Consider the following 15,381-nt stretch of genomic DNA (forward strand, 5'->3'; position numbering starts at 1 on the left):
AGAATTTACTTGAACAGTAAATTATGGCCAGATACATTACTGACCGGCTTTTCTGAGTAAACATTGTACAGACGCCTAAACACCTTTTATGTTTTGTTAACTTCTATGTAGTGAATTAAATATATTTGGATTATTGATCAGGCATTAAATAAGAAAAATGATAATCCTCTATTCTTACTGTACATGGTTTCATTCAGAAGACCTGATGGAGTAACAAATAACGGAACAGGTTCAGAGGGGCCCGCAATCTGCATGCAATGCCAATGTACAAGTTGTTGAGCGATTATTTCCGCAAAAGTCCTGGGAACCCCTATGATGCATGTGTTACACAGAATGTATGCACAAAGGTGCTGGGATTAGGACAGTTGGTAGCAGATATGGGGTGGCAAAGTGATGGGCATTCCTGGGCGGTGACTGGGAGGTGATCTTAAGTGAACCAAAAAAAAGACTCATGGGTGTGTTATGGGCGTGTCGCATGCGTGTCAGTTAAAGTGTCTGCGTTCCCAGAAACACAGCCGCAGCCACAGAGGTCATGTTCTGACAGAGAAACAGTCTTAGGGCTGGTGCAAGTGTCGACGATGGCGTGTCAAGAATCACCGGCGGTGTTAAAGAAGGTCTCAGTGCTGGCACATTCAAGCACAGGCTACTGCACCAGGGGAAGGCTGATACTAGCATATGCATATTATTGCAGCCGCGACTCCGGCAACAGATACAAGAGCGTCCACCTCTAAATCAGGCCCAATGTATAGTTTTACTCCTTGAGCCTCAATCAGCGATTGTGATCAGTAACAGTAACTTGAACACAGGACTCATACAGTCATAGTAGCTGCAGCCTCTGAGCCCAGCACTGCCCTGTACAGACTGAGACCCACCTGGGCTGCTATTCTGGGTGGGGATTGTGGTCCTAAGGCACTTGTAAACTCTGGGCAGGGCTGAAACTAGGATTTTTGTCACCCGGGGCAAGACAGTAATTTGGTGCCCACCCATGTAATTCCCCCATAGTAATGTCCCCTTCGGCAGTGCACCTATAGTAATGCCCCTGTAGTAGTGCACATATAGTAATGCCCCTGTAGTGCCCATATGGTAATGCCCCTGTAGTGCCCTTCTAGTAATGCCCCTGTAGTGTGCATATGATAATGCCTTTGTATTGCCCTTCTAGTAATGCCCCTGTAGTGCCCTTATAGTAATGAACCTGTAGTCCCCTTCTAGTAATGCCCCTGTAGTGCCCTTATAGTAATGCCCCTGTAGTGCCCTTATAGTACACACAAAGAACAAAACACAATACTTACCTTAAACCCTGCTACTGCATCCGTCACCGTCCGGTCTGCCCGCCTACTCCTCGGAACTATGGGAGAGATGTCATGACCGAAGAGAACTCCAGCCTCCGGCTAAGAGAACTCCAGCCTCAGGCTACCGCGGCGCTGCAGGGAAGGAGCCGGGCGCCCGCTTGTAATAACATCTTAGCGGGCGTCTGGCTTGGAGCCTCCCTGCAGTGTCGGGCTGGAGGACACTGGCGCCGGGTACAGCAGCGCACTTGGTGCATGTGTACCTCCAGCCCCACTCCTAGTTGCGGCCCTGCTCTGGGCACTAGTGTGTGCCCGCAGTCTACAGCGCATGCGCAGGTTTGCGCTAGGTTTATTTCCATAGTGCGCATGCGCAGAACACTGGAGAAATGGCTGAGGTGGCCATTTTTCAGGTGTTTTCTCCGGTGAGACAGCCCGGCCGGGAAACTTGCCCACACTTCCGGGATCGCCACTTGATTTTCGGGAGGCTCCCGACCATCCCGGTAGAGTAGGCAAATATGGCTTAACCCAATCCCGTACATTAAGGAGTTACTGCCTATTGCTGGAGAGAACCCTGCCAGCAATAACATTTGGCGGGTCTCGCCAGGCATACTCTCAGCATTCATGGCATGGGGAAGACAATTCAACAAGGATCCTTATTCTGTTCGATCCATCTCAGGCTGGCGATAACTATTCATTTTTTTTAAATTACTGAATGTGAAAGCCAAAACCTGGGATATCAGCTCCATTGAAGAAAAAAAATATATATATTTTTTTAAAAATAAAAATACCTGTTTTTTTCCCACTCTAAGCACTTATTTGCGTGGACGGTGTTCATTTGCTTAACTGGGTTAAATAAAGCTGGAAACCATCACCTAATTATATGGATATGTAATGTCATTAATGCAATTAGGTTCAATACTAAATTTGAACAATGTAATAAAATCTTAAAATGATTTCTCTATAGACATACTCTATTGAGATTATATATATAGCACTGCATAGTATGAATGGTGCTAAATAATGTGTTTTCCTGTAATCCTTTTTAATGGCGCTATAATTCAATTGAAATCCTGTTTAGTGGAAAGGATATGCATGTTTGTATTCCTGGTATTTATTCTAAGTAAAGTCCTCCTGATGCTCCTTCCATATGGTCAGTAAGGTCTTTCTAATGAGCATAGTCTGGGTGGAGAATATACATCAAGGTCTTTTAAAGGAAATGTATATCACCACTGCCACGGAAAATGCTTCTAGTCAATGGGAGGAGCCAGATTATCACTGCTGTCCTAAATATAGCACATTGCTCATTGGGATATTTTAAGTATTATATTCACTAGTGCTGAGCTGATCACTCTTGGATAGACATTCATCTGCTTGGTACTTTAGCTGTATGTGCTACAGAGTTTATTGCACAAAAAAATGACAACATAAAGAAGGATATAGAGATAGAGAGAACTGAAGGAAAACAGCTCTGAAACTGTCACAGAGTTCCGGAACACAGAACACCAGGATATTGGTGCAATAATTCATTGATATGTTTCCAGTCACCCATCTCACTCGATTGAAAATACAAGCCTGAACTCTCTCCGATTAGCAGAAGTGTAAATTAATATTACCCTGAGGATTTGCCACCATGTAATACTAAAATGACACCTCACACGGTGTAAGGCTGAATGACATTATACCAAATACTTGCTCTAAATCATAAAGACACTCGGAATGGGATATTGCCGATGCATGAACCAAACTGCAAACGTTAATTCTTATGTGGAAATGATGCTACCCCTGTCTGGTTCCATTAGAGACTCCTCAAATGTCCATATTTCTAAAAGGCTCTTATTTTTTTTCATTAAAAAATACAGATATGAAGCAGAGGCAGCGTTCTTCGGCAATCTCAAGCTAACGGATTTCAACATCATTGATACGCTTGGCGTTGGAGGATTTGGAAGAGTGGAGCTGGTAAGACAACTTCCTACTATATATCTGTAACATCCTATTGCATGCATCACCTGCACAAGTGGAGGTCACCATTTGTTGGCTGATCCAATGTAGACCAGACTGCATCATTTGCATATTGACTCCACCCACTATTTCCATTTGTGTGTCTCACATTAGGGGTAGATGCACCAAACCTTCAAGAAAGATACGTGGAGTAGTTGCCTATGCAATCAATTTGCTTCCAACTGTCATTTCATAGACTGTGCTACGCTAATGATAGTTAGGAACTGATTGGTTGCTATGGGAAACTTCTCCACTTGATCTCTTTCAAAAGTTTGATACATCTCCCTGCAGTGATTTGGTAATGTCATTTGTTCCCAGGGGACTGATTGGCTGCATTTTCATGGATATTGATTAAGCCAGCAAAATTTCAGATTTCACTATGTGTGAGGGGTGCACTAAAGTCTGTTAAAGAAAAATTGGGTAATGTAGATGTGCAGATGAATATTCATTTAGTGTGTCTTTTATCACAAACCAATGTAAAGATAGATAAACAGTAAGGGGTTTATTTATCAAGTAGTGAAAAGTGTGGAAAGTGGACCATTGGAGAAGTTGCCCATAGCAACCAATCAGCTTCTACCTGTTATTTTATAGACTGTACTTTATAAATGCTACTTCAAAGCTGATTGGTTGCTATGGGCAACTTCTCCACTGGTCCACTTCTCCACACTTTTCACTGCTTGATAAATAGACCTCTATATCTCCATGACACGATAAAAATGACAATCTTCTCATTGCCTTTATAAGCTTTAGGCCTGATTCAGAGTTGTATGCTAATGCCGCCACAGTATCCTGTACGCAGCTGCTGTGCCAAAATAACGCCTCCTGTTACCACCCCAAACACCCCCTTACAGTCAATCACACTGCGGATAAATACTCTCTGCAGCCATCTACGGTAATGAACCTTGACGTAGGCGCAGACGGCTGTTACTCGCTCAACACTGAAAACATTGGAATAGCATAAAACTGTGAATCAGGACCTGTCATCACATAGTGACATCATCAACCATTAGCCCAATACTGAGATTGCTAATAAATCCATAATGTACATTTTCTATATTTTTCAAATGCAATGAAAATGAGCTAGAAAAAAGGATTTAGTAGGTATAATAGCACGGTAAACGCAACAAAAGAAGCAACTGTTAGGCTACATGTCTGTATCTCAGCACTGTAATGCGAAGTTGTTGGTGGACATTTATTAACATTATTTATAATACAGTTAAATGTTTGTGGGGTTGCCAGTCAGACTTGAAGAATTGCTTCTAGTACAATTAATAAGAACAGAACATGAAAAATGATTGGTTGCTATAGATCTGATTGGTTGCTCCAGGCAAAACCACTGTTTGTATGTAACAGAGAATATATAAAATTAGATAACCATGTTATTACTGTGTAATAGTGCATGAATATGGGTAGGATTTAGCTTGTTTGTGTTATACAGTAGATATACACCTCCACATTTACAGTATAATATGCAGTTATACCGTTTGCTTTAGAGCTGATGGTAGCAAACTCTGGCAGGAGTGGAGTAATGAATTGTGTTGAGGATTTGTCCAGGAGGAGTTCCTGGTATGTCATACAGCTGGAGAATGCCAGGAACGTCTCCGGACAATGCCGCTTGCTGCAAACATAGTAACAGTCACCAAGGGAAGAGGAGAGAGTGTTCTTACATTATGACATGCATTATGGCTACGTGACTGCTGAGGGAGACAGCTGAGCTGTAATCAATTTTCTGTTGCATAGATGAAGGGAAGCTCTTGGGTATAAAATGTAAAAGTAGTATAATGGAGCGTACACACGGTCAGATTTGTCAGACTTGTCAGATTTGTCAGATGAACGACTGAACGACTAAACGATTTGAACGATTTGAACGATTTGACCAAAGTTTTGAACGATTTGAACGATTTGAATGATTGAACGATTTTTGACTGCATTAAAATGAATGGAATCGTCCAAGTCTGACTGCAAACCCATCAGATGTCAGATATCGTTATCTGACAAACGGGAACGCGCATCGTTGATCGTCCATCGTTCAGGCATGTCAGATATGAACGATTTTCCTTCAGATATGAACGACTGAACGATTTTTAAATCGTTATCGTCCATATCTGAAGAAAAAATCTGATCGTGTGTATGCACCATTAGGAAGAGGCTGTTCCTTAATGTACGCTGATACATTTATTATACTGTTTCTTTATTTTTATGGTACAAAGGGGGTCAATTCAGACCCGCTCGCGAGCAAAGTTCGCTCGCTAGCGGGTCGATGTTCTTAGACTGCGCATGCGCACGACGGAGGGAGCTCCATCGTGCGCATGCGCGAGACCCGGCGAGCGACGAGAAATACGTCGCTCGGGGTCTCGCACCAAAGGGGGCGTGCTGTCGATGGTGACTGACAGCACGCCCCCTTTGGTGGGCGTGCCGGCCAGACGGAGGCATCCCCATGGGAACGCCTACCGTCTGAGTCCGGCCCCACTGACATCAGTAATGATGTAAGTGGGAGTGACTTTGGCTCTGACAGAGCCAAAATCACTCCTGGGCTTGCGGCAGCGATACCCTACCGCAGGGTCTCGTCGCAAGCCCGTTGGTCGCGATGGTCTTTGACCATCGCGACCATCATCATGGACGCTCGCTATAGCTGTGGGTGGTCACCCACAGCTATACGAGCATCCAGAAGGGACGCTCCATTTTCATGGAAGAGGGCCCTGATTCAGAGCGAGCGCTCTGGTCAGAGCGTCCGGCTCTGAATCAGGCCCAAAGTCTTGATAGCAAAGTGTTAATTCAAAAGAAACATGGACACATCTAATTGAAGTTTTTTTTCATATTCATTTATCCTACAAACATATTATTCCTCCACTTATGTCTCCTGTCTCAAAAACTTTTTGAAAAATTAATCAGTGCCGCCGTAGAGTTAATATAGACGCAGTAATAAATGACCACAGGGATTCATTGTGAGTGGAAGATTAATGCTACATTGAAAGCTTATAGCTATTCCTGAGCATGAAAAGCAAAAAGTATCTTATAAGTCTAATGTACTGCTGTACTTTTAATGTGTTTATTTTTAATATTGTATTGTATTCTCTATTGTAGAGAATTATATTATGTTTCCTGTAGATAATTCAATTCCAATAGGAAGCAGATTATTGAAAGGAAAGTTTTCATGAGATGCTTTGGCATTTAACCAAATGCATTAAAACAGCCTATTAGTGTTAGGAATACTAAACCTGTCCTTGGCTCTCTCTTCTGGTGAATCAAACACTGTTGTTTGTGATTGTTTAACATGTATCTGTATGAGGATATGGGTGTGAACCTGCCTGACAACTTACAGTAACTAACAAGGTTAATGCTGGAATTGCCTATTATAGGTGTCTAACTTACAAATGCTCCATCTGAGATACAGTACACATGAGCTTTACACCACAAAGGGAAGAAATAATATCAGATATCTTATTGGAGAGGCATATCATACTGATTTTATAGAGATTTATATAAAAGTAAACTGATTGCAGTTTTTATAAAAGATTATACATGCAGATAGTGATTGAGGGCTCTATTCATTATCTCCTCATTTCTACAGACGCAGGTGATAATGAACAATTTCACCTGCTTTTGTAGAAATTAAGTTTTGGGGCCATTCATCAGAAAGGTAATGCAGGAGATATCACAGTTGTCTCAGGCTTACCTTCTACTTGCGATATGGCCCATGTCCCCATTCACTAGTATGGGGACAGAGTTTAATCAAGTTCCAAAAATACAATATTTTCGGAGATTGACTGCGGGAGCATTCGCCATCTGCAGATGGCGTTTGTTCCCGCATTCAGCGCTCACCCTGCTCCTCCCTATTGGAAGGAGTCCCGGGTTGCGAAGAGGGATCCTTTCCGATCCCTCTACCCCTGCCCGGCTTCTTCCGCTAGACGCCGGGGTTTTGTGCACATGCGTGAACTCTAGTTCAAGCAGGCACACTAGCAGTGCCGAGTCGACTCTGCAGTGCTAAGTTTCACTGGTCCAAAGGTGGGATGCAGTCAGGAAGCCAACGGTCGAATTGCCAACCGCTGGTTTCCCAACTGTCTAATCCCGGCAGGGGTCTAATGATAGGCGTCGAAATCCCACCGCCTATCATTATCCCTACGCCGGGAGCCCGACGCACGGCATACCAAATATGATGAACTAAAATGCACATTCAAGAGAATGAGAAAAAGATGCAAAAATAATCTTCGGCACAAGCCGAAGCGCACGGGACCTGGCACGCCGAGAAGGGCTGTTAGGCACGACTTAGGCAATAGTATATGTGTACATATCTGTATGGGGCAGCCATTTTATGATCTAAACCAATATTCACTGGAAGCTAGCGACTAAAAACTGCAACACGTTGTGCCTCATTCTTCTGTGATATCACTAATTCTTAGCAAACTGATTGGCTGAATATTGGTCCATACCACAAAGTGGAGGTGCCCTTTCCACTTTAATGGTAGTAAAGCACTTAATTTATCTACATTACAGTCTGAGCGGGAGTCACTACTAGTAATAACATCCCCAAGTTAAAAATATCTTGTCCAAGGCAATATCGTATTAGAGACTTGAAAGAAGAAATGTAAGACAAGTGGGCTTTCTATTTTTAAAGACATGACCCCGGGGAAATCCTCGGCATCAGGTAACACTTGCTTAATATTCTACCAGGAAAGTTTAAACCTGGTTGATTCCCCCGACATGTAAACAAAAACTAATCCCTTGCAATTTTAAAATGTGAAAGGCCAAATGAGAAATAAAATCTGAGTAAACAGAAGCAAGTAATCACATTACAGGGAAAATGCTCTATGTATAGCATGAAATACTTAAGTGGGATAAAACACAGGTACTCCCATTTCACAGGTTATAATAATAATAATAATTTTAGTAATGATGTTTATTTATATTGTGCTTTTTTCAGAAAGGGCTCAAAGCAATTTACGGAATAGGTATGTTATGCCGGGACAATCCCGACAGCGGAATGCCGGCTAAGGATTTATGATAGGCGTCTAAATACCGTCTAAACACCGACGCCTATCATAATCCCGAACAAAAGTAAGTCCGGGGCGTCCTTAGCATTAGTCGCGAAGGAGGAGGGTTAGGATTAGGGAATCTAGCGGGGTTAGGTTTGGGGGGGGGGAGATTAGAGTTAGGCACCACAAGGGGGCAGGGTTAGGGTAGGCACCCCCCCTGGAGGGTTAGTTTTAGGGAGCGGTAAGGTGGGTTAGGGTTAGGCACCCCCGGGGGTAGATTAGGGTTAGGCACTAAGGGGGGCGGTTAGGGTTAAGCACCACTAAGGGAGGGTTAGAGTTAAGTGGGGGACAGGGGAGGTTAGGGTACTTACCTGCCCCTGTCGGGATCTTGATCCTGTCGGGCATCTGCTGTCGGGATTTGAATCAGTGGCTAAACAGCCGCCGGCATTTCAATCCCATTTCTGTAATGCCGGCTGCTGGGATGTCTCCTGTCACAATACCGACAGCGGCATCCCGATGGTTGGTATCCTGACAGGGGTTGAGTAAGAATACTTACCCTCCCCCCTTCTCCCCCTAACCCTCCTTTCTTGTAGCCTAACCCTAACCCTCCCCACCCTGCATCCTCACCCTAACACTCCGTTAGTGCCTAAACCTAACCCTCCCCCCTTAGTGCCTAACCCTAACTCCCCCCCGGGTGATGTCTGACCCTAACCCTCCCCCTAGGGGTGCCTGACCCTAACCCACCCCCCTAGGGGTGCCTAACCCTAACCTCCCCACCCCAAAACCTAATGCTAACTTACCTAAACCTACCCCGCACGGCTAATACCCGCGGCGCCCCAGATTACCTTCGTTCAGGCACGCATCCTCCTGGATTCCGGCATCCTTGTTGGGATTCCAGCGTCAGGATTTCGATTGACGGCCTCGTGGCCGCTGGTCTCATAACTACATCCCGCAATTTACATTTGCTAGAAATAAACCATACTACAAATGAGGCAGCCATCTTGGGCACAATATAATGGATGTCATATTTAGCGGGGGGGGGGTTGAATTAAACCCGTTAATTTTTCGGGCGGGTAGAACAGGAGTTTAACGTGTTAATTGCCTTAGGGCAATTCAATTAGATCACATTTTATTTGCCTGAAAAATTATGTTTTTGGGTGAATACGCATAGGATCAGTGCTTTGTGCTGGGCTGCAGTGGGACCCGAGAGACTGCTGCCACTGAGCAACAGCAGCAGTCTCCTCTCCTCAGCCTGTGCGGGGTTGGGGGGGGGGCGATCACACGGCTCACGCTCCCCCAACTTCCTGTATTTGCTCCTGGCTGAGGGGGCCAGGGATCACAGCCCCGCGGAGAATAGTTTTTTTAAAAACTAAGGGAGATGTGGCCATGCCTCCCGCGATTAGGCCATGCCCCCGAAAAGTGCTGGCTTCGGGGCTAATTGAATTAGCCTGGGGGATTAATTAGCAGCGTTAAAGTACCGTGGCTAATTGAATTCCCCCCTAAGTGTTCTATTATTTTTTGGGGATGCTAATTCTCCATGGACAGCAATAGTCAGTGATGCAAGTAATCGGGTAAAGAGAAACGACTATGTACATCTCAAGGATGAAATCATTCTATGAATTAAAATCATTATCAATTTATTCAGGGATCCTAACCTTTACAAAATCACAGTTCTACTCCTTGTCAAGATCTAACTAATTGACCAGTGCAGTGCAGTATTAGGACTTAATTCATTTGGAATAGAGTAATAAGTAGCTAATATTACATTATGTCAATCCAACTATAAAATCTGGTATTAATGATATACAGAGTGAATCCGGAATGTATTGTCCCTCTTCCTTAGCTATACTGCATATTCTCCAAATAATGAAACAATGAACAGTATCATAATCTCCATATACAATCCATCCATCAAAACCCAGCCAGCTCCTTTACATCTTCTAGTGTTTTGGACTATAGCGATCCAGATTAATCCAGAGAAGCTGCAGATTATGTAACCTTGGATTTATATTCATATCAATATTAAAATTTGCATTTATTTTGAGTGCGTGCTCGAGTATATTTTTATGTTCCTGTGAAAACAGGGAATAGTTCCTGCAAGAGACCATTTACACTATCCAGAATTTCCAATGTTGACTATTAAACATAGTAAATAACTTTTGTTAATATTTACAAAAGTGTTGTAATAAAAAAATGAAATCTACCCTTTGCAGCAATGATTGCAGAGCAAGATTCTTCCGTTCATTCCCCACTTCCTGAGCCCTGAGGTGTTATTTGTTGTAGTTCATAAATATGTTCTCCCCATAAATAGGAATATCTATTCTCAGCATGGCAGCTTCCATAAACTCTTGTACTGTATGTGTAAATATAAACATGCAGGAAACAATTACTGCAAATTGGAATCAATGCTCACTTAATATCAAATAATCGCTTCACCCGAAAGGGGCTGTTGTTCATTTCAAAAGGTTGCCCCTGTTCAGCTGCAGTGTTACTGAGACATGCTGCCTTCTATAACTCAGAGTAGTAGTGCCATCACCCAGCGCACAAGGCCCTGGGGCCCCTGCATGTGGCTAGCAGGATGCCTGAAAGGGCCGGCAGCGGCCAGTAACGCTGCTGCAGTGCTTCTCAGAGCCTGATCAGAGAGTTCCAATTCCCTAAGCTAATACACTTGTTGCACCCTCTAAAATGCTGGTAGACACAGAGCTTAGTGCATATGCACGCACAGGAAATTTAATTTCATTATGCTCATGCGCAGGTAATGAAGGTCATACAGCAGACATGTTTGTTCTTGGCATGTAATGATGTTTGTGGAATGTAAAGAAGACTTTGGCTTCAGGGCAATGTGAGGACGACTCTAAGGATAATCCATACAGTACCTCCCAGCTTTCATCAGGTCCAGGAGCTGCTGGGCATGCCCCCTACTCCCTCTCTCTGTGAAGAGATGCTGCATGCATACTCCCAACATCTATTCACTGCTTGCTCTGCTGAGCAGAGCAGCAGGTGAGAGAGGACCTACCAACCCCCCACCCACTTACCCCCACCGCCGGACACTGTGGCCAGCGAGTGGAACGGCTGGATCTTGCAGGACTGCCTGCCAAAATCAGCACGGTTGGGAGGAATGGATAGCCACATGCGGCTCTCCATCCAACACAGATGGCGAAGTAGCATAATGTACACAGTGACCGTGGAGGTGATGTATCAAGTAGTGAGAGGAGAGTGGAGAAGAGGACCAGTGGAGGTTGCCCATAGCAACCAATCACCTTCGAGGTAACATTTAAATAAAGTAAATTCTATAAAATGATAGGCAGAAGCTGATTGGTTGCTATTGGTTGCTTCACTGATCCACTTCTCCACTCTCTTCACACTACTTGATACATCTCCCCTTATATGTAACTTAGCAGTAAGTTACGGAATTGGTATCAGGCAGCGCCTGGCTGACAAAAGCAGAGCCCGACAGCGCTGGAAATCCCGATTGTCGATAGGTAAGTACTTACTAACCTAACCTAACCCCCCTTAAGGGTGACTAACCCTAACCTCCCCCCCAAGTGCCTAAACCTAATCCCCCCTCTAAGTGCCTAACATTAACCCCCCCCTTCCACGCTGCCTAAACCTAAGTCCCCCGGGGAGGTGCCTAACCCTAAGTCCCCCCCGGGGGTGCCTAACCCTAACCCTCCCTCCTCCTATCCTAATCCTAACCCTCCTGGGGGGTGCCTAACCCTAAGTCCCCCCCTGGGTGCCCTAAACCTAACCCTCCCCCCCGCGGCTGTCCGGTCGCTGCGCCCGGCATCCCTTCGATCGGGATGACGGGCGCCTGTCTCCCGGCGTCGGGAAAATGTCAGGCGTCTACATCTAGACATCCGGCATTTCACCCTCGCTGGGATATGACAGTCGGGAAGCCGGCTGTCAGTATTAAGGCAGCCGGTTTCCCGATTGTATACCGTAAGTTACATGGTCACATCGGGAGTACTTCCCTCAAAACCGCCTTGGGGTGGCCGGATTACTAACAATCTTCTTTAAATAAGCTGTGCAACAAATGCCAACATGGAATGATATAGGTGCCCCCTACTGTAAGTCCTGGTGCCCTAGGCTGCAGCCTACTGGATGATCATACACATGGGCTAAGATGTTTGGGGGGTGATTGATGATCTTTATGAGTAAACTTCTGAGTTTACTGCACATGAACTGTTTGATTCTGAGACAAACAGTTATATAAGACTAGTGATTTCTATGTAATAGGCAATAGTATGTAATGGAAGATGGTTTAAAAATAATTTGCCGGGCACCCGATAAGATTTTGTTACCAGCGGGCGACCGGGTCCTTCCCTACAGCGGCAGCCAGAGGCTGGAGTCTTTGTAGACTTTCTTATGCCCCTTATCACTTAGAAAGACGAAATGGAGGATGGAGGGGACTTTGGCTAAGTGCAGTAAAGGGTGTGTTTGAGGAAATGCTTCTCATGCAGACCATAAAAAAGCCACTCATGCACCTGTCAGCAGGTATATAACTTGAAGGTACTCAACCCCTGGTGCCAAATATGCACTAATGATGATGATCGGCAGCCACTTCAAAGTGCCTGAATGCTAATACTATGACTTCTATTAGTGTGGCTGCTGATATTTATTATTTAATTGATATTTGCAAATGCTCCACAGCATGAAAGCAGATTCCCATATTATTTATAAAGAGAAAGACAACGGATGTTTAATTGAACTTAATTGGTGCAATAATTGTATATTTGTGTCTATTTTTTTATTGTATTTTACATGGTAAATGTGATTTAGTATTTATTAAGAACACTGTCCGGACACAGACAGACTGTTTTATGTATTTCACATTTAGCTATATTGTGTACAAATTGAGTACTGTAACTTTAGTTACTACTACCACTAATAAGCCACATATCCTGCTGTAAATCAGTGCATATACTGTAGAACTGTTTTCTCATGGCGTCAACCTGCTGTTTATATTACGGTACTCTACTGGTGTGTATATTACTGTTATCTACTGGTGTATATGTTTCTGTTATCTACTGGTGTACTCTACTGGTGTATACTGTATATTACTGTTCTCTACTGGTGTATATATTTCTGTACTCTACTGGTGTATATGTTGCTATTCTCTACTGGTGTATATGTTACTATTCTCTACTGGTGTATATGTTCCTGTTATCTACTGATGTACTCTACTGTTGTATACTGTATATTACTGTTCTCTACTGGTGTATATGTTACTGTTCTCTACTGGTGTATATATTACTGTATTCTACTGGTGTATATGTTACTATTCTCTACTGGTGTATATGTTACTGTTATCTACTGGTGTACTCTACTGGTGTATACTGTATATTACTGGTCTCTACTGGTGTATATGTTACTGTTCTCTACTGGTGTATATTTTACTGTACTCTACTGGTGTATATATTACTGTTCTCTACTGGTGTATATATTACTGTACTCTAATGGTGTATATATTAATGTACTCTACTGGTGTATACTATTTATTACTGTTCTCTACTGGTGTATATGTTACTGTACTCTACTGGTGTATATATTACTGTTCTCTACTGGTGTATATATTACTGTACTCTACTGGTGTATATATTAATGTACTCTACTGGTGTATACTATATATTACTGTACTCTACTGGTGTATATATTACTGTACTCTACTGGTGTATACTATTACTGTTCTCTACTGGCGTAAACTTGGTGCCTTTTTCAGACTCTTCCAGCTTTGCAACCTGTGCAAAATGCATCTTTTTTGGGGGCACATTTTACACCAACAATTTTGGTATCAATGCGTTAATCTCTACACCTGCTCCAAGATTCAAAATGTATCCCACCCTAATGTTGGATCTCAATAATTTTGGTAACTTAGTTACACCCATAGTTTCATTACTCACATTTCAAGTTAATGTACGTAACTACCTAAATAAGTTAGATGTTTAGTGTTAGACATTTTTTTTTATCTTATCCGATTAAATTCTCAGCAATAAGCACAAATGCGCACACTGCAGATAATTGTGGTGCAGCAGCATTGCAGATTTTCCTATGAACCACTATGGGCGAATTGCCAGAGAAACAGTCCAATTGCCGGCAACTCACAGCCATCGCTAATAACTGTATTGTGTCCTTTATAGGCCTAATTCACAGGTGGACACTACTGAGCATGGCCTCTGCGGCTTCGGCTGTGCATCTGAGAACGCAGCCTCTTACATTTACCCACCCATGACACTAGCACGCCTATAAGAAGACAGACTATTTTTGTGATCACTTCAGGCCACCTTCCAGTCAACGGCCATCACTTTGCCTCCCCATTTCTGATACCGTCTGTCCTGATCACAACAGTGCGTACACTCTATGTAACACATGCACCATAGGGGTTTCAGAACTTTCCATGCATGCGCATTAGCAAATACAGGTTGAGTCTCCCATATCCAAAATGCTTGGGACCAGGGGTTATTTTGGATATCGGAATATTCCGTATTTTGAAATATTTTCATACTATAATGAAATATCTTGGGTATAGGACCCAAAACTAAAAACAGAATGCATTTATGTTCTATATATACCTTATACACACAGCCTGCAGGTCATTTAATACAATATTTTTAATAATTTTGAGCATCAAAAAAAGTTTGTGTACATTGAACCATCAGAAAGCAAAGGTTTCACTTTCTCAGTCATAATAAAAATATTCCGTAATTCGGAATATTCCGTATTTCGGAATATTTGGATATGGGAGACTCAACCTGTAATCGCTCAACTACGTAAACATCAGCCTTGCGCTTGAATTGCGTGTGCTGTGAATCAGGCCCTATGTTTCTGTATACACAGTACACGGAGTAACATGGAATCCATTCACAAGTAAAGTGTTATTTCATTTCCCAGAAGATGTTCCATAAACTTTCATTGCACTATCCAAACCTATTCTGTCTGGCTTCACAAGGGCACCTACAGTAACATGCTGTTCCTACATGTCCCTCTCAGGACACTCAGGGTGAGTGAGATTAAAGTGCCCCATAGTCATGTGACAAATGACACCGAATTAGTCTGGCCAGGTGGCTATCAGTTGTGAGCCATGGAACAGCTATTACTGTGTAATATAGCGGATTATAATCATTTAA

General features: G+C 43.3%; 1 protein-coding gene across 3 annotated transcripts in view; it reads left to right on the forward strand.

The window, feature by feature from the left end:
* Nucleotides 1–15,381, forward strand: part of PRKG1 (protein kinase cGMP-dependent 1) — a 1,225,781-nt gene that overhangs the window by 1,171,235 nt on the left and 39,165 nt on the right. For all 3 annotated transcript variants that reach the window (XM_088459635.1, XM_088459634.1, XM_088459636.1), the window contains one exon: nucleotides 3,146–3,242. In XM_088459635.1, coding sequence (XP_088315761.1) covers nucleotides 3,146–3,242 — 97 coding nt within the window. The remainder of the gene's footprint in view (nucleotides 1–3,145; nucleotides 3,243–15,381) is intronic.

Source organism: Taudactylus pleione, unplaced genomic scaffold (assembly GCF_031769625.1).
Source record: "Taudactylus pleione unplaced genomic scaffold, aTauple2 ptg000918l, whole genome shotgun sequence".
In the NCBI taxonomy this organism is placed as follows: domain Eukaryota; kingdom Metazoa; phylum Chordata; class Amphibia; order Anura; family Myobatrachidae; genus Taudactylus; species Taudactylus pleione.